This window comes from Vulpes lagopus, chromosome 5 (genome assembly GCF_018345385.1).
Source record: "Vulpes lagopus strain Blue_001 chromosome 5, ASM1834538v1, whole genome shotgun sequence".
In the NCBI taxonomy this organism is placed as follows: domain Eukaryota; kingdom Metazoa; phylum Chordata; class Mammalia; order Carnivora; family Canidae; genus Vulpes; species Vulpes lagopus.
The window spans coordinates 4,308,134-4,330,710 of record NC_054828.1 but is presented as its reverse complement, the minus strand read 5'-3'; the positions used below and the strand labels follow the sequence as shown (position 1 = coordinate 4,330,710).

At 56.8% G+C, this 22,577-nt stretch overlaps 1 protein-coding gene across 4 annotated transcripts in view; it reads left to right on the top strand.

Moving 5' to 3' along the window:
- Positions 1-22,577, top strand: part of FBLN1 (fibulin 1) — an 89,097-nt gene that overhangs the window by 30,343 nt on the left and 36,177 nt on the right. For all 4 annotated transcript variants that reach the window (XM_041754944.1, XM_041754942.1, XM_041754945.1 and 1 more), the window contains exons 6-14: positions 375-476; positions 1,056-1,193; positions 2,388-2,525; positions 7,806-7,949; positions 8,756-8,884; positions 9,568-9,693; positions 12,255-12,374; positions 13,139-13,270; positions 14,879-15,002. In XM_041754944.1, coding sequence (XP_041610878.1) covers positions 375-476; positions 1,056-1,193; positions 2,388-2,525; positions 7,806-7,949; positions 8,756-8,884; positions 9,568-9,693; positions 12,255-12,374; positions 13,139-13,270; positions 14,879-15,002 — 1,153 coding nt within the window. The remainder of the gene's footprint in view (positions 1-374; positions 477-1,055; positions 1,194-2,387; positions 2,526-7,805; positions 7,950-8,755; positions 8,885-9,567; positions 9,694-12,254; positions 12,375-13,138; positions 13,271-14,878; positions 15,003-22,577) is intronic.

Sequence of the window (22,577 nt, the reverse complement as noted above, 5' to 3'; positions counted from 1 at the left end):
CCTCTGCAGGGAGGGGGGCCTCACGGGACTGCCCCTCCGTGTCTGCAGTATCCCTGGCTTCTCCACCTTGTCCCTCCCAGCCTCACTACAACCGGCGGGGATGGCCCTGCATGCCGCCAGCTTGTTGGACCAGGGCTCAGACCTGAAGCAGCAGCCCTGGGGTTGCCCAGGGCCGGATCCTGGGGGTCTCCCGTGAGAGGGGAGGGGTACGAGGCCAGAGAGGCTGGGCTCCACGATGGGGAGCCTGCCTTTGTATGTTGTCCACCCTGAGTGCGTTTGCTCTGGCCCAGTCCAAACAGAACCAGAAACCCAGAAGGTATCTGGTGTGCGTTGGGCTCCTGGCTGACATTTGCTCTGATTTGCTCTGATCCCAGGCGGGGGGCCCTGCAAGCAGCAGTGCCGGGACACGGGTGAGGAGGTCGTGTGCTCTTGCTTCGTGGGCTACCAGCTGCTGCCTGACAGCGTGTCCTGTGAAGGTAACGGTCACCGAGCTCCAGCAACAGCACGACGGCACGCAGCCGCACTGGGAGCCTCGGCCTCCAATTGACACCTGGGCAGGCCCCACTTGGCGCACGTCGGGGCCCCATCTGTGGGTGAAGAACAGCATTCCCTGGAGTCTACAGCACGTGGCGCCCAGCCACGGCTCTCCTCCAGGAACATATGAATACAGTGTCGGGAAAGAGGGTTGGCTTTGGGGTCTGACCAGGCTCTGGCCCTCAGCAAGTCCCTCAGCCTCTCTTGAGGTGGGGGAGATGGAGGCAGGTGATCGCCTCTCCTAGGGGAGGCCTTAATGATCACATGACTCCAGTTTGGGGCCTGGCATGTGTTTAGCAGGTGCTCAGAGGGAGCAATAGATCTGAGACGTAGCAGGGGGAGGATGCCATTGGTAATGAGTGCCCAGGACCCCTTCCATCCCTCATATGCACGTGGCGGAGGGCACTTCACAGATGCTGGGACCCAGTTGCCCCATGCCTTCTGGTACATTCCTTTTGTTAAAGCTCAGGGGGGGCCGTGGTTCTGGCTGGTTACTCCTGCTTTGCCTCTGTCTCTCCTAGATATCAATGAATGCATCACGGGCAACCACAACTGCCGCCTCGGAGAGTCCTGCGTCAATACGGTGGGCTCTTTCCGCTGCCAGAGAGACAGCAGCTGTGGGACTGGCTATGAACTCACAGAGGACAATGACTGCAAAGGTATAACATGCTCTGAGCCTACACACCTCAGCTCCCCAGGAGTAGATAGGATGTGCTGCTAAAGGCAGCACCAGGCTCCCAGGGCTCTGGGCTCCCTTGGCGCCCCAGGGCCCCAGGACTTCCTGGGGGGGCACTGGCCAGCTATATTGTTAATAAGATTTACCTTCTTTACTGTAAGGTTGAGTTAATGACAAGGGTGAGTTTGCACTTCTGAAAAGGTTCAGGGCAGGATCATTTCAAAACAAGAGCAGAGGTGAATTCCAGGTGTTCACCTGGACTTTCTACCCACCACGCAAAAAAAAAAAAAAAAAAAAAAAATTTTTTTTTTTTTTATACAACAGCTGCCTTCCATCTGACTTCAGGCTTCCTTGAAGTTCAAAGCATAGTCTCTTCCGCTGCATAAAAACATGACATTTCTGGCTGCTGGCCTTTTCCCCGCCAAGCCATAGATGTTATTTGGCAGATAAGGCTTTGATGAGGATCTATTAGAACATAGTTTTCTTCTGAGGGTTTCCAGCCCTTCAGAATGACAAAACCACTTGTGTGAACATTCTGGTTGAGTTACGAGGGTAGCTCAAAAGCCAGGCACACCCTCCTGACGTCTGAGGGCCTTTGGGCCGGCTCACTTTGCTCCACCCTCGCTGGGCGGCTTGGGCCCTGAGAACCCAGGGACCCAGCCAGCTGAGTATACACTTTTGAACATTTGACAGCCACGAACTTCAGGGGAAGAGCAGCCAACATGTCTGATCATGACAATCCCCATTGTTCACATTTGAAAAGTTGTGACAATTTCAGAATGAATAAGTTTATAGGGACCGCGTTTATTGCCACTAAGATCATTGCTTATTATCTAAACATGCACTTAACCTAAAGTGCAAAAAAAAAAAATCCCATATACTGCCAGGAAAATGCCTGGGTTATTTATTATGTAACAGAAAGTTTGCCTCATAAGAGCCTTGGGGGAATAAAGAAAAAAAAAAGAGTTTTCAATCTTTAGCCTTGTGAGCACTTATTTGGCTAACTAAGGCTCTTTTTTTTCTTTTTTTTTAATTGTGACTTCTCTATTGGAATGTTTTGGGTTGTAGTCTGAGTAATGAGCATTGAAAGAAGAAAACTTTCTTGTGATTTTTAAATGTTGTGAGATGCTTCTGGCAGGACTCTTGCTAACAATTTCCTTTTTTTATGATGTACCAGATATTGACGAGTGTGAGAGTGGTATTCATAACTGCCTCCCCGATTTTATCTGTCAGAATACTCTGGGATCCTTCCGCTGCAGACCCAAGCTACAGTGCAAGAGTGGCTTTATACAAGATGCTCTAGGCAACTGTATTGGTAAGACACTCGCCAGGGCTGCCAGGGTCCCCCAGGAGGGGCAGACGCTCCGGTGCTGGGCCACGTCTCTAGAACGTGGGGGGCTGCCGAGCAGAGATCACCAGGCGTACCCCCTAAGGGGCCGGGGAGCAAATATTTAGGCCACGTGGGCCATCTGGTCTCTGTTGCGGCTACTCGGCTCTGCTTTTGAAGCTGGAAATCGGCCACAGATATGTGAACGAATGGGCCGTGCTGTGTCCCCATGAAACTTCATATATAGACACAGGGAGAGAGGCTGGGGTCGCCCCAGTGCTAGAATTAGGAATTAAATTTTAGAGTCACAGACACCTGGTTTAAGATATTTTTTCTTTTTTAAATTCATGAGAGAGACAGAGAGAGAGGCAGAGACACAGGCAGAAGGAGAAGCAGGCTCCCTGCGGGGAGCCCAATGCGGGACTCGATCCCAGGACCTGAGCCAAAGGCGGATCCCCAACCGCTGAGCCACCTGGGTGTCCCAGAGACACCTGGTTTAGAACTGAATGATGTAAAGCGATTTACTTCCTTCCTCTGATCCTGAATTTCTGTCTTTATAAAATGGGAATAATCATATCTGCCTGCGAGGCTTGAGGCAAGGATTGAACGAGATGGTAGCGAAGTGCCTGGGATATTAGCTGTAACGAATACTCCGTATTAGTAGTCAGGTTCCCAGAGGTGGCGTGGAGAAGGGGCGGAGCTGGGGGGGGCGCTGGGGCAGGGGCGCGGGGAGCCGGTGTCTAGGGGGCGGGGTGTCAGCCAGGAAAATACAAACGCGGCCTGGTTGGATGGTGGGGATGGTCGCTCGACAGCGTGAACGTAGTTGATGCCACCTGTCTGCACTGTTAAAAATTGCAAAGATGGCAGATGTTATGTCTCCCCACAAACACACACGACTACTGTGTTGGTGTCAGAGGAAGACTGATGTGGAATGAAGGAGAATCCGGTGTGGACGCTGTGGATTAGTGGACGCGGGAGGCGCGGTCAGACGCTCGGCTTGGAGAAGCAGCGCGGGAGGGCGGGGAGCCGGGCGGACACGGTGCCTGTGCTGCACCCGGCAGGTGGCTCCTCTTCCTCCTGGACTCACCCCGGCTAGCCACCTGCTCCGTCACCGTTTGCCGTGGGCATTTGCGTCCAGATTGGCCGGCCTGGCCTTGGCCTCTGCTCAGCAGAAGCTTCTAGGTCCTGAGAGTGGCAGACGCCACCAGTTAGAACCCAGCCTCCCTGGCGCTGCCCCGTTTCCCGCCCCCCGCGAGAGGTTGGCAGCTCCGTGACCGTGGGATGGGGGGCTTCTGTCTTAGGTCCAGCCTGTCCACTCTCAGAGAAATCGGTATTGATTTTTTTTGTTGTAAAGATTTTATTTATTTATTCATGAGAGACATAGAGGCAGAGACACGGGCAGAGGGAGAAGCAGGCTCCATGCAGGGAGCCCGACGTGGGACTCGATCCCGGGACCCCAGGATCATGCCCTGAGCTGAAAGCAGATGCTCAACCACTGAGCCACCTGGGTGTCCCTCTGTATTGATTTTTGATTTGAAATGGTAGTTTGGACTCGTTTTTTTTTTTTTTTTTTTTTTTTTTTTTTTAATTTTTTTAACCACCCTGGGTTAAAGACAAGTAGAAAAAAAAATAAAGACAAATAGAACAGTGACCCCCCCACTTGGACAGGGGTCTCCTGAGAACCCTACCCCAGCCTTCGTCTTTAAAGCTCCCCTGTCACCCGGTGCGGGGAGGGTGGGGAGGTGTTGGAGCCATGGGGGGAGCTCTGCTTAGCTGTGGTTGGTCCGTGGCCAGCCTCCTGCTGGCGGGGCTGTCATCACCCAGCTCAGGGGACCAGTGAGCAGGAGGCTGATGGCCCTCCCTGGGGCCAGCAGGGAGGAGGGTCCTGCCCAGACTTGTAGGGCCTTGGAGGGGGCTCCGCGAAGGAGGCTGGCATCTGTTCGGGACGGAAACCCTGACTCATGGCAAAAATCAGCCCAGATTTCCACAAAGAGGGAACATTTGCAAGTCCCGGTGTGCCCCCCCACCTCCCCCTCCACAGGGGTGCAGACTGTGCAGGGACAAGGTGTGAGATACGTAGTGGGAGGGGACAGTCCCCTCGGTGTCCTCCCCTAGATGCAGAGAGAGCCTGGGAGAGCTGAGCAAAGCCCCGAAGAAGCCCCCCTCACCCCCTGCCAGTATCTGGTTATTTGGAGGGTCTGCAAACCAGCCATGAGGTGCCCCTCGTCTCAGCCCTGGGGCGGCCCCCCTTACATCACCCACAGTCCTTACAACCAAACTCAAGATTCTTTCTTTAAATTTTTTTGAAAGTTATATATATCTTTATTTACAAAAGTGCAAGCAAAACCCAAAGTGCAGAATGGATAAGTTTCTTGCTAAGCAGTGTCTGTACCCTTCTGGGCTCCTGCTCTCCCCAAACTTTGTTTCTGATGACTATGGGACCAGACTGGGACGCCTGGGAGGCTCAGCGATCGAGGGTCTACCTTTGGCTCAGGACATGATCATGGGGTCCTGGGATCGAGTCCCGCATCGGGGTCCCCACGGGGAGCCTGCTTCTCCCTTTGCCTGTGTCTCTGCCTCCCTGTTTGTGTCTCTCATGAATAAATATAATCTTAAAAAAAAAGAAAGAAAAGGAAATGGGACCAGACTGATTTGCCACTTGTTTCCTCTCATCCCTTAGCAACATACTTCGACATCATTTTATGCCAGTACCTTTACATCGTCTTTTTAAAAATAAACTGCCTCATCCCAAATACTTCTTTATGAGGAGACAGTGTCAAGATAGAAGGCTGGTTTCACTTCCCCTCCTGTGTGCATCCTGGTCTTCTGCTTGCACACCTCCACCAACGGCACCCTCACTCCCCCGCCCCCCCGCCCCAGAACAGTGTGATGTGCTGGGAAGCTGTGACCTCAGAGGTAGCCAAATCCATCTTCCTGGAATTTCCAGGACCGCCCCTGGTGCCCCACAGGCCTGCTTGTTCCCCTCCAGCCACCAGCAGCCAGCCCGGCAGCTGCAGAGCTCTGCTCAGGGGGGCCTGCACCAGGATGGCCAGCCTCTGAGAAGGCAGAGCCCTCTTTCCTTATTAGAAGACATAGAATGTTCTAGAACCTTGAGGTTTGGTTGCTGAGGTCCTTGAGGCGATCCTGTCTTTGTTGGTTTTCTTTTTCCTGTTTCTTCAGATTTTCCGATCGGTGCCCACCGTCTTCCTTTCTGTGTTAAGACAACAGAAAGGGCCAGAGCGGGGCCTCCCGCACGTGGCCCACTCTGTCTTGGGACACTCACAGGTCCTGGGGCAGAGTTTGGGAGCTGTAGACCTGAAAGGCGAGTGCAAGGCTTAGAGGGAAGGCAGTCCCATTGCTGCTAAACACTGTATTTAATCTCTACACAAGTTTTTTTCTGTAAAGGGCTAAATAGGACCAGCCTCGTGTGCTAGAGGGTCTCTGGTGCAGCTCGTGAGAACAGCTGTAGACAGTATGTAAAAGAACGAGCGTGGCTGGCTTCCAGTAAAGCTTTATTGACAAAAACAGGCAGCGGCGGGGCTGGATTTGCCTGGCAGCTGTAGCTTCCCGACCCCTGATTTGAGGGCTGGACTCACGGTTCTAGAGTCGAGTGGGCCCTGAGCTCACCCTCATGCTTGCGGAGTTGCCTTGTGTATAAAATGCAGATAAGAATCCTGGCCCTGGGCAGCCCTGGTGGCCCAATGGTTTAGTGCCGCCTTCCAGGGTGTGATCCTGGAGACCCGGGATCGAGTCCCACATCGAGCTCCCCGCAGGGAGCCTGCTTCTCCCTCTGCCTGTGTCTCTGCCTCTCTCTCTCTGTGTATCTCATGAATAAATAAATAAAATCTTTAAAAAAAAAAAAAAGAATCCTGGCCCTGCCTGACTCGCAGGCCAGCTGTGGCAGGCGACGGCAGGCAGAACCGAAAGGCTCGTGTAAACTGTTAAATGCTGCACCAGTGCAAGAAGGCTGACTGGAGGGGGGATGCTGCTGGTCACGGACAGTCCCAGGAGGGTGGGGTGTGGCTGGGAGGGAGGTACAGCTGATCCTTGTTTTCGACTTCAGCTCAGGCCCTTGTACCATCGCTCGCTCCTCTTGGTCCCCTAGAGGCCTTGTAGGTGTCTGAGCAAGGGGACTGTTAAAAAGAGCAGTCCTTTGAGAAGTCTCCCCCTAGTGAGAAGTTCAGCCTCTGTGGTTTTTTTGTTATTGTTGGTTGAGAGAGAAAGAGGGGGGTGGAGACCCTGAGCAGGGGGCAGGGCAGATGGAGTGGGAGAGAGAGACTCAAGCAGACCGCCCTGCTGAGCGTGGAGCCTGAGTTGGGGCTCGATCCCAGGACGCTGAGATCATGACCTGGGCTGAAGTCAAGAGTCAGACGCTTAACCGACTAAGCCTCCCAGGCGTGGTTTTGTGCCACGAATTGGAACTGGAGCGAATGGTTATCCTCGTGTGTGCACTGGTTGGTGCTCGCTAGCCGTGTGCTCTGCAGAGGTGAACGCCCCACCCAGGCAGGTGCAGTCACGGAGGGAGAGCGCTGTGCCCTGAACGTGGGGCCGGCAGCCCCTCCCGGGTGGGCCCGGGTCAGCTCGGGCCTAAGGGGCCCAGATCGGGGGCCAGGCAGGAAGGGGTCTCGAGGAAGTGGCACTCGAGCTGTAGACGTGTTTCCCAGGGAGACGAGGCACATGGCTTCCCAGGTGGGGACCATGAGACGTGGGGCCCGGGGGGCCTGCCCAGGAGCCGTGGGTGTGCTGTAAGGGCCCAAGCCTGGCTGCAGGAGCTACTGGCCAGAGTGAGGCCGTAGCCAGGCGGGGCTGGGCCAGCGTCAGAGGAGCCCAGAACCTCGCAGGGGCAAGGGTGTGGCCACCTCTGTCTCCCTGAACCCGGCACGCACCCCGCGTGGGAGTGAGTGAATACAGGGTGGTGCCCCAATTGCCAAGTCGGTGGTGTAGACATTGAGTCCTGTGAGATGTCCAATGTCCAGTGTCAGAAGGGATGTAGCCACGTGATCGTGGGCAGGCCTGAGAGGAGGCAGGCGGGCGGCCCCAGATCCCGGGGCAAGGAAAGAAGGTTTAGGAGCAAGGAGATGGCCCAGGCAGGTGGTATTTAAGCTGGCGTGTGCGGGCGAGATCCGGGAGCAAGTTGGGAGGCCACGTATAGTGCCTCTGTGTGTGGTTTTGCAGCGAGGGGGGACATGGGGTTTTTTGGAGATCCAGTGGTTGGGTTTTGGAGGTCCTCCGTGTTTAACCACGTTGTCTCGATCTTCCCCGCTGTAGATATCAATGAGTGTCTAAGTATCAGTGCCCCGTGCCCTGTTGGGCAGACATGCATCAACACGGAGGGCTCCTACACATGCCAGAAGAACGTGCCCAACTGTGGCCGTGGCTACCATCTCAACGAGGAGGGAACCCGCTGTATTGGTTGGTATTAAAAAAGGAAACCAATCTGAAATCAGCCTTTCTGACTGCTCCCAACGCACCCCTCCCTTCTCTGGACGCGGAGAGGAGGTTCCCCAAAGCGAAGCTGTTTCCACCTGTCCATCCGTCCCATCGCTCATCTCCAAGCATAAACCCTTATCATCCATTGCTTGGACTATTGCAGTAGGATGCCAGCCTACCACTGCCCCCTGCCTTGTCCCTTTCATTCTGTCTGAGGTGTCCTGAGCTGCAATCTCCCTTGTGCCCCCCAGCCCACAGTCCCCACTGGTGAGAGACAAAGCATAGAAGTTCTCTGCTTAGAATTTAGTTCCCTGAGGTGGCCCCAACTTCACAAACCTTATAATTCAGATGACATAGGCCTTGCTGCTCCTTAAACGAGCCCTGCCCTTTCCTCTCTGGGTGGTTTTCTGCGTTTCCATCATTCCCTCTGCCCACCTGCTGCTACATTCCTTTCCATCCAGATTCCTGCTAGATCCAGATCCCTGCTAGTGGGAAGGAGTCTTTCTCCCTATGCCTCCCAGATCACTTCCCTAGCATCTCCCCTGGTCACTGGGCACTTCCTGCCTTAGCTAGGGCCACTGCTGGCCACCTGGAGCAGGAGGCTCCCTAGAGTAGGAGCTGCATCTGGGTCACACAGTAGGCACTCTGTGACATGCTGAAGAATAAATAATGCTGCTGTCAGTGTACATCTCAGTTTGCTGCTTTCTTGTCTTCCTTTCTTATCATCTTCGAGGGGAGGGGGGAACCCCACACTAAACGTTTTTCAATGTGTCCTTTTCTTTTGCAAGATGTGGACGAGTGTGCGGCACCCTCTGAGCCTTGTGGGCCAGGGCACCTGTGTGTGAACTCCCCTGGAAGTTTCCGTTGTGAGTGCAAGGCTGGATACTATTTCGATGGCATCAGCAGGACGTGCGTGGGTACGTGGGTTTCCCCGAAAGCCAGGTGGCCCCCCTGGGGTGACCATAGTCCGTGCCTCACCTGAGAAGTCCTGGCACGGCAGCCCCAGAGAGCAGATCCCATGTCACAGGATGCCCCCCCCCTTCTGGTTCCAGCCCTGCTGCTGTGCCCCCAGGTGTGAGCTGCCTCCCACCTGTACAGCAGGTGCTCTGCTTGACCCAAGACCTGCAAGCCTGCTCTACACATGTCCAGAAGCATTAGGGATTTCCCAGAGTCACTGCTCACCCCCAGGGCTGGGGGCTGTGTGTATAGCCCACGACAAAAGAACCAAAGGTGGTATGGTGTCCTGACCTCCAAGATCAGGGACAGAGGCCGTGCTGGCTGGCACCTGCCATCCCCAATCCAGGCTTCTCGGGAAGGCTGGCAGCTGCCCTGCCCACCGCCCCAGAGCCCCGTGTCAGACCCCAGCGGACCCCCCCTTTTGGGGCTTTGGGGTAGAGAATGGGCAGGTGGGCACGTCAGGTGGACAGGGAGGCCGCGTGTGGCCCCGGCTCCCCTGCTGACTTGCCACGGGCTTGGGACAGGTCACTCTGCCCAAGGTGGGGCCACGGGAGGTAGGGGATGGAGGTGGCGAGCAGAGGCAGTGGGGGGCACTGCAGTGGGTTGGGCGCTGCCCTGAGCCAGCCCGCCTGCCCCATTACAGACATCAACGAGTGTCGGCGCTACCCCGGGCGCCTGTGTGGCCACAAGTGCGAGAACACGCCAGGCTCCTACTTCTGCAGCTGCACCATGGGCTTCCGGCTTTCTGCAGACGGCCGGTCGTGCGAAGGTGAGGACTGTGCAGGTGGGATGGGGGTGCCCAGAACCCCCTTCTGGGGAGAACCACCGCTCCACCTGCAGACACATAGGGACAGACTCGGGTTCGTCTCCCAAGGACATACTATGTGACACCTGGTGGGAGAATCGCCTGTAAAAGCTGGCTTGTCAGCGACGACTCCTCACTTGCCGCTCCCGGCCCCCGAGTGCCTGGTGGCACATGCCCAGGGCCGCACACGTGGGGATCAATAACCCAAAGAGACTGTGTGGGCCGTGGCTAAGAGTGTGCGATCTGGAGGCACCTGACCTCCCACCCTGTATTCACGTGACCATGGGGAGTGGCTGCCCCTGTGTCCTAACAGGAGAAATGGGGTTGATAGGTCAGATTTTCAAGTAAGTTGGAAAGTCGGGTTTTCCTCCTCGTTGCAGTCACAGAGAGACGTCAGTGTCAATCCATCTCAGCCGTGCAGAAGCCAAAGGCAGGAGGCTTTTTAGATGCTGGGGCGAGCCGAGGGGAAGTGCAGCAGGATGCCAAGTGGGGCGCAGCCTGTTTAGGCCGGCTGCACCTGCTAAGTGACTCCTACCCTCCCACAGAGACTGGGAGATGGGGGCCTACCCTCCTTGATGATCGCATCTCCAAGGCATGGCGCCTGTGTCCCTGGAGAAAGACTCTTGGGTGCAGAGGATGCATCTCAAAGGGACAAAGAAACGCTTTACATTTGCAAGTTTTCCAAAGTAAATACTTGCAAGAAACAAGGGAGGCCAGGGTGTGTAGTCAGGTGTTGGCTGGAGCGCCGAGTATCTTCGGGCAGTGCTGACCTTTCCCAGTCGGGCCTCTCAGGGGTCTGAGGTCATCATCCCAGGCACCCCTCTCGGGCCGGTAGAAGCCGTAATGCTAAAGTGCGGTCGGGTCTCTCTGGCCGCTGGGCGGGGGGTTGGGCAGAATTGTTCAAGCAGAGTCTTCGGGTGATCACACAGCACCAGCCTCCTCTGGGGTTGGACTGAGCTGACATGTGCATTCAGCACAGGGCCTGGCATGCAGTAGGTGCTCAACAGGTGTCACATGTTCTACGAGGATAAGGTTCTGAGGTCAGAGCTTTGACAGCCCTCAGCAATCCCCTCCCCCTGTACACTTGGCAGGACGATCACAAAAGTCCGATAGGCCCAGATGCACCCAGACGGGAGGGTGGACAGTATGACGGGATCCTAGGCCCGAGAGTCCCTCCAAGTTTAGAATCTGTCCCCAAGAACCAGACCCAATGCACACGTATCAGCAAGGAAACAGATTCATGCATCGGGGGGGTGGGGGGGGTGGCGGTCTCCCTAGAGCTTGGGTTCAAAACCCTAGCTTGGGTTAAGAAGTACCTCGGTGTTTCTGGGCCCCAGTGTCCTCATCTGGGACCCCAGTCGGGGTGGCAGGACCCATGTTATTGGGAGGCATGAGGATGAAGCCTGTGAAGAGCTCATCCCAGTGACCTGCGCTGAGACAAAGTGCCAGCTGTGGAGACCACTGGTGCTCTTGCTGTAATCGTTCATGGCTTATGCTGTTTCTCGTCACTCCTAAGTGACTGGAAAGGACACACTCACGTCTATGTTAGCAGCAACAGTGAGGACAGAGAACCAGGGCCTGGCCAGCTGTGCCCTGTCATTCCCTTAAGCATTTATAAAGCACACCCGACAGGGTATGTAGTGAGAACATGGTTCCTGCCTTCAGGGAGTGTCTAGGCTGTGGTGAGAAGCCACACGGGGTCAGAGGTGAGCAGGGAACCGGGTGAGCAGCTGGCAGCCAGGCTGGGCACTGGGGGTGCAGCAGGATAAAACATCGGGTGAGAGGCCAATGGACATTCTCAGCTGCTCGCCCCTCCTGCCCTGCTAGGGGTTAGCCATAAATGCATGTGAGTAGGGCCTTCTAGGCCAGAGGTTGGCAAAAAAAAAAAAAAAAAAAAAAATTCTCTAAAAGCCACATAGTAACTGATTTTGGCTCTGCTGGCTGCAGTCTGTCGCACCTACTCACCTCTATGGCTGCAGTGCAAGAGCAGCCACAGATCGGGCTATATGAGTGAGCGTGGCTGTGTTCCAATAAAACTTCATTTACAAAACCAAGCGGTGGGCCAGATGTGTGCTGATCCCTGCTCTAAGGGAAGGGAACAGATGAGCCGAAGCCCAGAGCTGCTGAGTAGCCTGGCAAGCGCCAGGTATTGGAGTGTTGGAAATGTTGGCACATCGGCTGCTTGCCCAGGCCTCCCTCTCTGCAGAGGTGAAGTGGGGAGGGCTGCGATCGGATCTCCATTTGAGGGCCAGAACTGACCTGGCAGTGGCCCCACAGGACCCTGCTGGAGGAACCGAGACGAAGGCTCTACTGTCATCCTGATAAGAGGTTCCAGATCCATCAACCACAGGGGACTGAGAAGGAAGCTCTTTCCTGTGGGGCGACCCCAGACAGGCCCCCAGCCCCGACCTCAGGACCTCTGGCCCTTCCTCTATGTTAGCTTGAGGGAGGTGCTGTGCTTACAGCCCTGCCAGGGGCCAGGCTGGGTCATCGGGCGGTGACCTCGGGGACCCTCTCGTTTTCAGACGTGAATGAATGCAGCAGCAGCCCTTGCAGCCAGGAGTGTGCCAACGTGTATGGCTCCTACCAGTGCTACTGCCGGCGAGGCTACCAGCTGAGCGACGTGGACGGGGTCACCTGCGAAGGTGAGGGTGCCCCACTCGGCAGAGGGGAGATCACCCACCCCCTTCGACTTAACGCCCTTCCAGGCTGGCGGGTGGTGAGGGTTTTTCCCTGTCCAACTGAGATTTGTTTGGATACAAATAAGTCATTGAGAGTGAGGTTTAGGAAATAGCAGACACGTAACTGGGGATCGAAGTGCGTGCCAGGACCTTGACCTGCACGGGGCAGGAACCGCACGTGATAGAGCCTGGTGGTGGTGACCCGGGCACAAGGTGGGGGCTCAGGGCCAGCCGCACGCGTGACTCCGGACTCTGCTTGTCCTTGGCTGGAGCCATCCCTCCCCTGCTGTCTGAGGGCTGACTCCAGACCCACCAGGCTGTCAGAGGATTAAACCAGGAAAGCTTTGTATGGTTCCAAGTGCACCGTAGGTGCTTCAGGGACACCTGCTATTGGGGTTCCTATCTTTTCCTGGCAGGTATATTTTTTATTAGCACATTTGTCCTATTAGCTCTCCTGAAGCCCTGGGCCTTTCCCTCCCTCAGCCGCCAGTCTGCTTCCTTCCCCACCTCCTTCCTGTACTTCACACCAGGAACTTGCTGTGTGACCCTAAGCGAGGCCCTTCCCTTCTCTGGCGTAAGGGCTTCCGAGGCCGCCCAGCACTTTGAGGCTTCCCGTGTCCCAGGTGCCCCACTTGGCTACCCTCCCAGGCCCCGACCTGGCCCCCTGTTGGGAATGTAGCCCGGCCGGGGTCCACACAGGACACTAAGGGTGGGCTCTGCTGTCACAGACATTGACGAGTGCGCCCTGCCCACTGGTGGCCATATCTGCTCCTATCGCTGCATCAACATCCCTGGAAGCTTCCAGTGCAGCTGCCCTTCATCTGGATACAGGCTGGCCCCCAACGGCCGTAACTGCCAAGGTGAGCACTGTGGAACCCCTGGGGGGTCACTGGGGCAGCCCCCAGCCTGGGGAGCTGCACTTCCCTGACCCAGGGGCCACACCACAGATGGGGTGCAACTGGGAGGGGGAGAGGAGGCCTCTGCATCCCACGTGTGTTCTGGGGCCCACACACCCCTGGTCTCCCAGACCTGGCACATCTGTCTCCAGCGGGTTCTGACTCCCCGGCCAGGCCCTCGGCAGCCCCCTGGGGACCAGGACAGCCTTTAGGGAGATGCCAGCCTAGGAGGAAGTGGGAACTTGGTGCCCAGAAGACCCCATTCCACAACACGGAGCTGCTTGTTCAAACTTTCACGCACCCACTCGACTTGCTGGGAACCAGGCCCTGCCGAGAGCTGGGGGCAGAGCAGGGCCCAGGCAGGGGATGGGTGCGTTCTGGTGGGCAGCAGCCCTGAGTCTCTGTAGTGCTGAGCTCTGAGGCCATGAGGGCCCTACTGGGGCTGTGGGTCGGCTCCAGCGTGGGCTAAATGGCCAGTGGCATTTAGCCAGTGGCAGCCCCCTGTACCCCGCTCCCAGCACTCTAGGGGGCATCCCGGGCCCTGTGACTGAGCCCTTCGATAAGCGAGAGGGGGTGCTGAGTAGATACTCGTGTGGATGAAGGCCCTGGGACGGATCTGGGGAAGACCCCAGGAGCTCAGTCACGGAGGCTGGGTCTGTCAGCCCCTTCCTCACCAGCCCCCGACACAGGACCGTCGACCCAGAGGCTCCTGAGGGCCTGGGATCTGCACTTGTCAACCCTGGTAGTGAAGCAGGGGACTTTGATCAAAGGCAGGCAGGAGCTGTGGCCCTTCCTGGGAGGGACCCACTCCGCTCGCCCACAGCGCTGGATGGAAGTCACTTTGTTTTCGCCTTTCTGGCGGAGGAGATGACTTTCTTGCTCCTGGCCGGCCTCCCTCACCACAGCCTGGGGTCCTGCCAAGCCCTGCAGAAACACATTCCTGAACCTCGGCCTTTGAGATTAGGAGTGTTGTTTTTGCCACCAGGATGAGGCATCTGGCATCACTTCACAGATGCTTCCCAGGCTGGGTGGCATCCCCCAGACCCCAGCGTGGGGCTGCTCCCGCTGTCCTGGGTCCTCTCGGGACGGTGCCCCCAGCTTCCCCAACCCTGGGCCCGAGCACACCGTAGAATCCCGGTCCCCTCCCCTGTACTGTGGGACTGGTGGCTTCTGCTATGTCCCCACTGGGATGTGTCGAGTCCCACATGAGGGGAGGGTGTGCTGACCCTGGCACCAGCCCCCATGGGTTCAGCGCTCGACTCTGCTGCTTACAGAACATGTGACCTTAGGAGAGTCACCAAACCTCTGTGGGCTCCTTCCTAAAATGAGACGATGATAGCATTGCCCATTGAAGCATTAGGAGAAAGGACAGGACTCCTCGAAGCACTTCCAGGGCCGTTCTTATCACCCTCATCCCACGAACTGTGAATAATAAGTGAAAACTCTATAAACACTGACAGATCCTGGGGGTGAAACAGCTGGTGCGGTCCTGTGGGTGGGAGGCTCCCCGTCTGCAGATGGGGACGTGCAGGTGGCCTCGGCCTTCACTGGGCGCCTCGGGGTCTCTCACAGACATCGACGAGTGTGTGACCGGCATCCACAATTGCTCCATCAACGAGACCTGCTTCAACATCCAGGGGGGCTTCCGCTGCCTGGCCTTCGAGTGCCCCAAGAACTACCGCCGCTCCGCAGACACGTAAGTCCCATGGGCCCCACCGCGGTCTGCCTGCGTCGGCCTTCCGGGGAAGGGGGCACGGCTCCGGGCCGGGGAGGGCGGTTCATGATCAGTGCCCTCCCCCGGGGGTACCGGGAAACTGGAGGACCCTGAGTCTCCAGCAGCCTGGCTGTAGAGCCACGGAGTGACGTCAAGGTGGGTGGGCCTGCCCTGTGCGTGGAGGGAGCCCTCAGCCCTCTGGTTGCCCAGGATAAGACGGAGCCGCGGGGCAGCGCTCTGGGCCTTGGCTTCCTCACCTGCAGGACACAGGTGTGGGGACATGCTCTGACCCAGATGAGGGTGATGCTGGTTCTGGGTGAGCTGACGTGGTTGCCGGGGTGTCATCAGTAGGCCATCCCCCCCATACCACCTCCTAGAAGCCGGATTCTGTTCACATTCTATGTCCCAAACCTGAAGCTATGTGTTGTCATGTCACTGTAAGGTCCCTCCCTCCCAGGCCGCTGGGATGGCTGCCGGAGGGTCCAGGAAGCCCCTTCCTCAGGGCCTGGGGAGGACCCTCTGGTCTCACTCCAGGCCACCCTGCCCCTACGTTTATTCAGTGAGTTGTGCTTGGTGCCGCGGTCAGTAGCTGCAGGAAGAGTTCTCCAGGGGGGCAGATTCCGGAGCACGGAGGGGTGAGCCCTCCCTCCGCCCCCTGGAAAGCTCCAAGCCAGTGAGGCTGACCGCCACTCGGCCTCTTGACCTGCAGTCTGCTGCTCCTGCTGGGGGTCAGGGCCTCCTTGGCTGGTGCCCCTGGCCTCGCCGTCCGCTTCCTCCGCCTCGGTGGGGGGGGTGGTTACCCTGGCCTGTGGTTCTGGCTGGGCCTCCGGCTTGCTGGATGCCAGAACGGGAGACGCTCTGAGAGCCCATCTCCCCGGTGGCCCTTTGGGCCCTTCCCGGCGACGGCACGCTCATCCTCGGGCCTCGCTGTCCCCGCGGGCCTGCTCCGCGGCCCCAGTGCGGGTGTGTCCGTCCTCCTGGAAAGCCCACAGCTCAGGTCCTCCCTGCGCCCGGTTAGGGAGGGGCCCCTCCAGAGCTGGGTATGCGGGTGTGCGGCCTTCCGGAGACCTCGCGGGTCACACAGAGGTCCGGAGGGTGGCGGGGACAGTCCTCTGACTGCTGGGAAAGTTGTGTCCTCAGTTTGAGGCTGGGCTGCTGTTCCGTGTTGTGACCCTGTGTCTGCGTCTGGGTTTGAGGGCTCTGGAAAACCAGCTGGCCCTGGGTGTGGACTTGTAACTCACGCACAGCCATGAGACCCACGTGGGAGGCAGCTGCCCTGGTGGCGTCTGCACATCCCCTGAGCCCAAGGGCTGAGGGTGGGCGCTGTGTGCCGAGGCCACAGCCCAGATCGGCAGACCCAGCTCCTCCGTGCGTGTTGGTGTGTGCCGTGGAAGGCTCTGCTTCTCGGTGCTGGAGAAAGTCATCTACTTGTTTGGGGACCGCGGGCATACCATGTGCCGGAGTCTGGGCGCACAGTGGGCCCACAAAGGCCCCCCATCCCCTGCACTGAGCCCAGTAGGAGCACAGGCCAGAACAGCAGAGGCCCCCAGGTACAGCAGGGCCCCCGGCTGGCCGGGGTTGGGGGCGTGGGGTGCCTGCAGTGGGCGATGCTAGAGAGAAGGGGAGGGAAGAGCTGAGTTGGGGGAGGGGGACATGGGGGGGAGGATTGAAGTAGGCCTGTGGACAGGGGCGGGGTGGCGAAGGGCTTCCAGCCAGGATGCGGAGTGTTTCCGCAGGGAACCTGGATCTGCGTGGTGCTCACTTAGGGGGTTGGTGCTCCAGGGCTCCATCTGTCCCCACCCCTGTCCCCGGGCCTGATATCGAGGGGGCTCGTCACTTTCTGTGAGTCAGGACTGGGATTCAGGCACGAGGGGGAGGATGAGGCTCCAAGCCACCCCTCCCAGGAGGCTGGCCAAGATTAATGCCCAGTCCTGCTCGCCAGCACCCCCCGGTGGTGAGAGCAGAACAGAGAGCTGCACGGAGTCTGCCCCAACTCCTGTTGCACCAGCCCTGCTGACTGTTCTGGAGCCTCGTGGGGATGCTGGGGCATCCTGGGAAGATGCTGGCTTGGAGTCGGGTTCCCTTGGGTTTGCCTTCCCGCTCAGTCTATTCCGGGTCTCTTGACTTCTTAGGACCTCCACACTCCAGCTGCAAGGGGGGTGGTGACGTCTCAGGGTCATGGGTGCTGAGCGGTGATGGTGGGGCAAAGCCCCCTCGTAACACTCACGCTGGGTTCTGCCCCGCTAGGGTGTGGGTAGACGGTTTTTATGGATGAAGGGAAGGTGGGTGATACCCCTGGTGTCCGGGTCCCGGCATGACCTGAGAGGCTGCATAGAAAGGGGAAGAACTGGGGCAGGGATTCCAGGTTTCCGGCCTCGCTGTCCTGCTCCCCGGCGCTGCGGCCTCAGGTCAGTGGCTTGGCCACCCAGGGGCCCCTGTCTGTCTGCAACACCTGCTCGGTGAGGCCTTGAGGATTAGCGAGGATTAGTGGTAACGAGCTCCAGGCGTCCAGCCCAGTGCTGGCCAGCATGCAGTCGATGCTCAGAAAAAGTTGCGGTGAGGATGCTCACTAGCCACGCCATTTCTCTGCCTCGGGGGCACCGCAAAGCCAACACGGAGGTTCCTTGGGGTGACTTTGCTGTTCTGGCTCTGCCGCTTCTGACTGTGCGGCTGGTGGAGTGGTCGGGCCCTCAGGCGGGTGACGGGATATGGGCTCCTGCAGGGCTGTGTGGTTGGGGCCGTCACTGCTGCACACACGAATCCATCTGGTTGCAGTCTTGTCCTTCGCTGCTCCCCGTGGGGCATTGTGGGCCAGCCAGGAGCCCAGCATAGGAAGGGGGAGCTGGGCTGGAACCCCAAGTTGAGTGGCCGTAGGAGGGTCTTATCCCAGCTGCCCCCTCCTAGTGAGGGGACCACAGGGAGCTTCTGGCCTAGTGTGAGCGTAGTGACAAGCCTCTGAACCAGCTTGGGCAGGATGCAGGCCAGAGCTCCAAGCAAGGACTGGCTAGTCCCAGCGCTGCTAACTGCTCAGGCTGGACTTTTTGTCTATTTTTATAGCTTTTTTTCCTCCTCAAAAATTCTCCTGAAGAATGTCTCATCTGACCTTCAGAAAGCAATTTGTAAAATTCTAAAGCGCTGTATTAGGAAAGACCCAGGAGCCGGCACTTCTGAGGTTAGTGTTTAGGGTGCCTTGAGAGGGAAGATTTAAAGCACGCGCACACACACATTTGTGTGCGCACATTCTCTCTCTCTCTCTCTGGGCCTCAGCCTTCTCTTTCTCTCCACACCGTCTCCTTCTGGGCAGTGTCCCTGGCAGCCAAGGGGCAGTAACTGGAGCATGACCCAGCAGGCTGGGCCACAGACCACAGGGCTGGGACGCGTGGATCCTCCAGGCTATTAAGATCCTGACCACACGATTCCCTCCGACCCGCAGGAGGAATGTCAGAGTGTTCCAGGGCCTGGGATGGGACTGAAAGCATCCTCTTTATCTGCTCAGCACGCCCGAGCCCTGAGACTCATGGTCTTGGAAGCCAGAGCGAGGCTGGGTAGCCTTGTTTGGCACGGCTCTGGGCCTGAGGGTGTAACGCGGGTGGACGGAGGGGTGGAGCCCCGCCTGGGCCTGTTCCTGGGGCATCTCTCCAGAACGACGAGAGCATGGCAGTCAAGGAGGTGCCAGCAGGGAAGGCTGTAAGCATGGGACAGCTTGGGGATGGGTGCCGGAGGGGCCGGGTCTCCCAGGAGCAGGGACAAGGCCTGGAGGACATTCTTTTTCTGGCGCGTGGCAGTTTTCAATAATTGCGTTTTCACAGAAAATACAGTGTTCCGATCAAACGGGTTGAACAGAGAAATTGGGGCACGTTGTTGTCTTGTACATGATGAGACAGAAACCAAGACGTGCGGTCCCGGGAACCTGGTGCTTCTCTGAGCCCCAACGGCCCCTCCTCAGTCCACGCATACCGGCTAACAAAGACTTTTATGTCTGGCACAGTCAGGCAGGCAGGTGGCTTGCCAGAGGCAGGAGTTGTGATTTCTGTGCTGTTTCAGGAAATTTCGGGTAAAGCAGGATAGAAGGGCTGCAGTTGGAACTGAGCAGGAGAATCGGGGCCGTACTTAACCGTGCACATCTTCTAAAGCATGTAGCAGGTGTCGAGCCCATGCCAGGTACTGGAGGTAAAGCCAAGGAGCCCTTGCCCGGCCCCTGGGAAGGGAGTGCTCTAGAAGGAGCCCGGCTCAGAAATGCCTAGTGTGGGAAAGAGCTTGGAGTGCTCTGGGTTAATGACTATACCCAGAGCATGACGCACACCTCGCGTTCGCTCCCTCCACACACGCCGGGTTAATGCTTCTCCCCTGGCACATCACAACCGTGTCCTTGGACGGGGTACAGGCCACACAGGACTGGGAAAGCCGGTGTCACATGAAGGAGACTCTAGTGCCACCTGCTGGCCAGACCCACCAAGCCCTTCCTCGAGCAGCTGGGGTGTGGATGCACGCGCACGCGCAACCGGGCTTTCAAGTGAGGCCAACTTTGCGTCTACCCCTCACTACAGACTCTGGAGTCATGGAGGTGTCCTCATTGAGCTTTGATCTTCCCGCCAGTAGAACAGGGGGACAAAGTGGGACAGGGACGTGAGCTAATGGAAGGAGAAACCCCGATGCACCCGGCATGAGGCCGGGCACCATCCCGCGGTGTCTCCCAAATCGCCTGGCACGCTCCCATTTGGCCTGGACCCAGGGTCTCTGGGGGTAGGCCGCCCCTCAGCAGCACCCTTCTTCTGCTTACCTCCTGTCCTCTGTCCCCCCACTGCCCTCGGGGCCCCTGCCATGCGTGACTCCTCACCCACCCTGGAGGCTCATCCCCAGGGAGGACCAAGGAGCTCGCTCCCAGGGCTCTGAGTGCTCCGAAGGTAACTGGCCAAGTAAACGAAATGGTTCCTACCAGTCCCGATAAAGAGCTGGAAGTAGGACGTAGAAAGAGACCACACGCACAGTAAATGCCGAGTGCAGGGGAGTCCAGGGGACCCAGCACGAGGCGTGGAAACTTAAAGAGCTGAAAGGGATGGAAGATAGGATGGGACGTGCTCCGGGCTAGAGCGTCCCAACAAGGTCAAAATGGCAGAACTTCCTGGGACATGCTCCGCAAAGTCCCAGATGGCTCTGCACTTCGGCTGCACCTCCTATGGCAGCTGCCGTCCGAGTGGGAAGTCCTGGCGTTCGGGAGGCACGAGATAGTTCGTGTCCCCGTCCTCTCGCAGGAGGTTACAACCTGCCTGCATCTCCACTACAGGAAGTTAGGAGCCATCATCTCCTGTCGGAGGAAGTTAGGCGCTCTCGCCAACCTGTCACAGGAAGGTGGGACCTGTCACAGGAAGTCAGAACCTCTGGGAATCCCTGAGTGGCTCAGCGGTTTAGTGCCGGCCTTTGGCCCAAGGCGCAATCCTGGAGTCCATGGATCGAGCCCCGCGTCGGGCTGCCAGCAGGGAGCCTGCTTCTCCTTCCTCCTGTGTCTCTGCCTCTCTCTCTCTATCATAAATAAATAATCTATAAAAACTAAATAAATTTTTAAAAAAAAGGAAGTCAGAACCTCTTTCCACCCAGTAACAGGAAGTCAGAACCTCTTTCCATCCTGCCACAGGAAGTCAGAACCTATTTCCACCCTGTCTCAGGAAGTCACAACCTAGTTCCAGCCTGTCACAGGAAGTCAGAACCTCTTTCCATCCTGTCACAGGAAGTTAGAACCTCTGCCCATCCTGTCACAGGAAGTCAGAACCTCTTTCCATCCTGTCACAGGAAGTCAGAACCTCTTTCCATCCTGTCACAGGAAGTCAGAACCTCTTTCCATCCTGTCACAGGAAGTTAGAACCTCTGCCCATCCTGTCACAGGAAGGTGGGACCTGTTACAGTAAGTTAGCTCTTTTCATCCAATTACAAGAAGTTAGGAGCTGTCATTATCCTGTCACAGGAAGTTAGAACCTCTTTCCACCCTGTCACAGGAAGTCAGAACCTCTTTCCAAGCTGTCACAGGAAGTCAGAACCTCTTTCCAATCTGTCACAGGAAGTTAGAACCTCTGCCCACCCTGTCACAGGAAGGTGGGACCTGTAACAGGAAGTTAGCTCTTTCCATCCAATTACAATAAGTTACGTTCTGTCATTATCCTGTCACAGGAAGTCAGAACCTCTTTCCACCCTGTCACAGGAAGTCAGAACCTATTTCCACCCTGTCACAGGAAGTCAGAACCTCTTTCCACCCTGTCATAGGAAATTAGAACCTCTTTCCATCCTGACACAGGAAGTCAGAACCTCTTTCAATCCTGACACAGGAAGTCTGAACCTCTTTCCATCCTGTCACAAGCAAGTCAGAACCTCTTTCCACGCTGTCACAGGAAGTCAGAACCTCTTTCCACCCTGTCACAGGAAGTCAGAACCTCTTTGCATCCTGTCACAGGAAGTCAGAACCTCTTTCCACCCTGTCACAGGAAGTCAGAACCTCTTTGCATCCTGTCACAGGAAGTCAGAACCTCTTTCCACCCTGTCACAGGAAGTCAGAACCTCTTTCCATCCTGGCACAGGAAGTCAGAACCTCTTTGCATCCTGTCACAGGAAGTCAGAACCTCTTTCCACCCTGTAACAGGAAATTAGAACCTCTTTCCACCCTGTCACAGGAAGTTAGAACCTCTCGACCCTGTCACAGGAAGTTAGAAACTCTTCTCCATCCTGGCACAGGAAGTCAGAACCTCTTTCCACCCTGTCACAGGAAGTTAGAACCTCTGCCCATCCTGTCACAGGAAGTCAGAACCTCTTTCCATCCTGTCACAGGAAGTTAGAACCTCTGCCCATCCTGTCACAGGAAGGTGGGGTCTGAAACAGGAAGTTAGCTCTTTCCATCCAATTACAAGAAGTTACGAGCTGTCATTATCCTGTCACAGGAAGTTAGAACCTCTTTTTTTTTTTTTTTTTAGAACCTCTTTCTACCCTGTCACAGGAAGTCACAACCTCCTTCCACCCTGTCACAGGAAGTCAGAACCTATTTCCACCCTGTCACAGGAAGTCAGAACCTCTTTCCATCCTGTCACAGGAAGTCACAACCTCTTTCCAGCCGGTCACAGGAAGTCAGAACCTCTTTCCACTCTGTCACAGGTAGTTAGAACCTCTTTCCATCCTGTCACAAGAAGTTAGAACCTCTTTCCATCCTGTCACAGGAAGTTAGAACCTATTTCCACCCTGTCTCAGGAAGTCACAACCTAGTTCCAGCCTGTCACAGGAAGTCAGAACCTCTTTCCATCCTGTCACTGGAAGTTAGAACCTCTTTCCACCCTGTCACAGGAAGTTAGAACCTCTCGACCCTGTCACAGGAAGTTAGAACCTCTTTCCATCCTGTCACAAGAAGTTAGAACCTCTTTCCATCCTGTCACAAGAAGTTAGAACCTCTTTCCATCCTGTCACAAGAAGTTAGAACCTCTTTCCATCCTGTCACAGGAAGTCAGAACCTCTTTCCACCCTATCACAGGAAGTTAGAACTTCTTTCCACCCTGTAACCGGAAGTTAGAACCTCTTTCCATC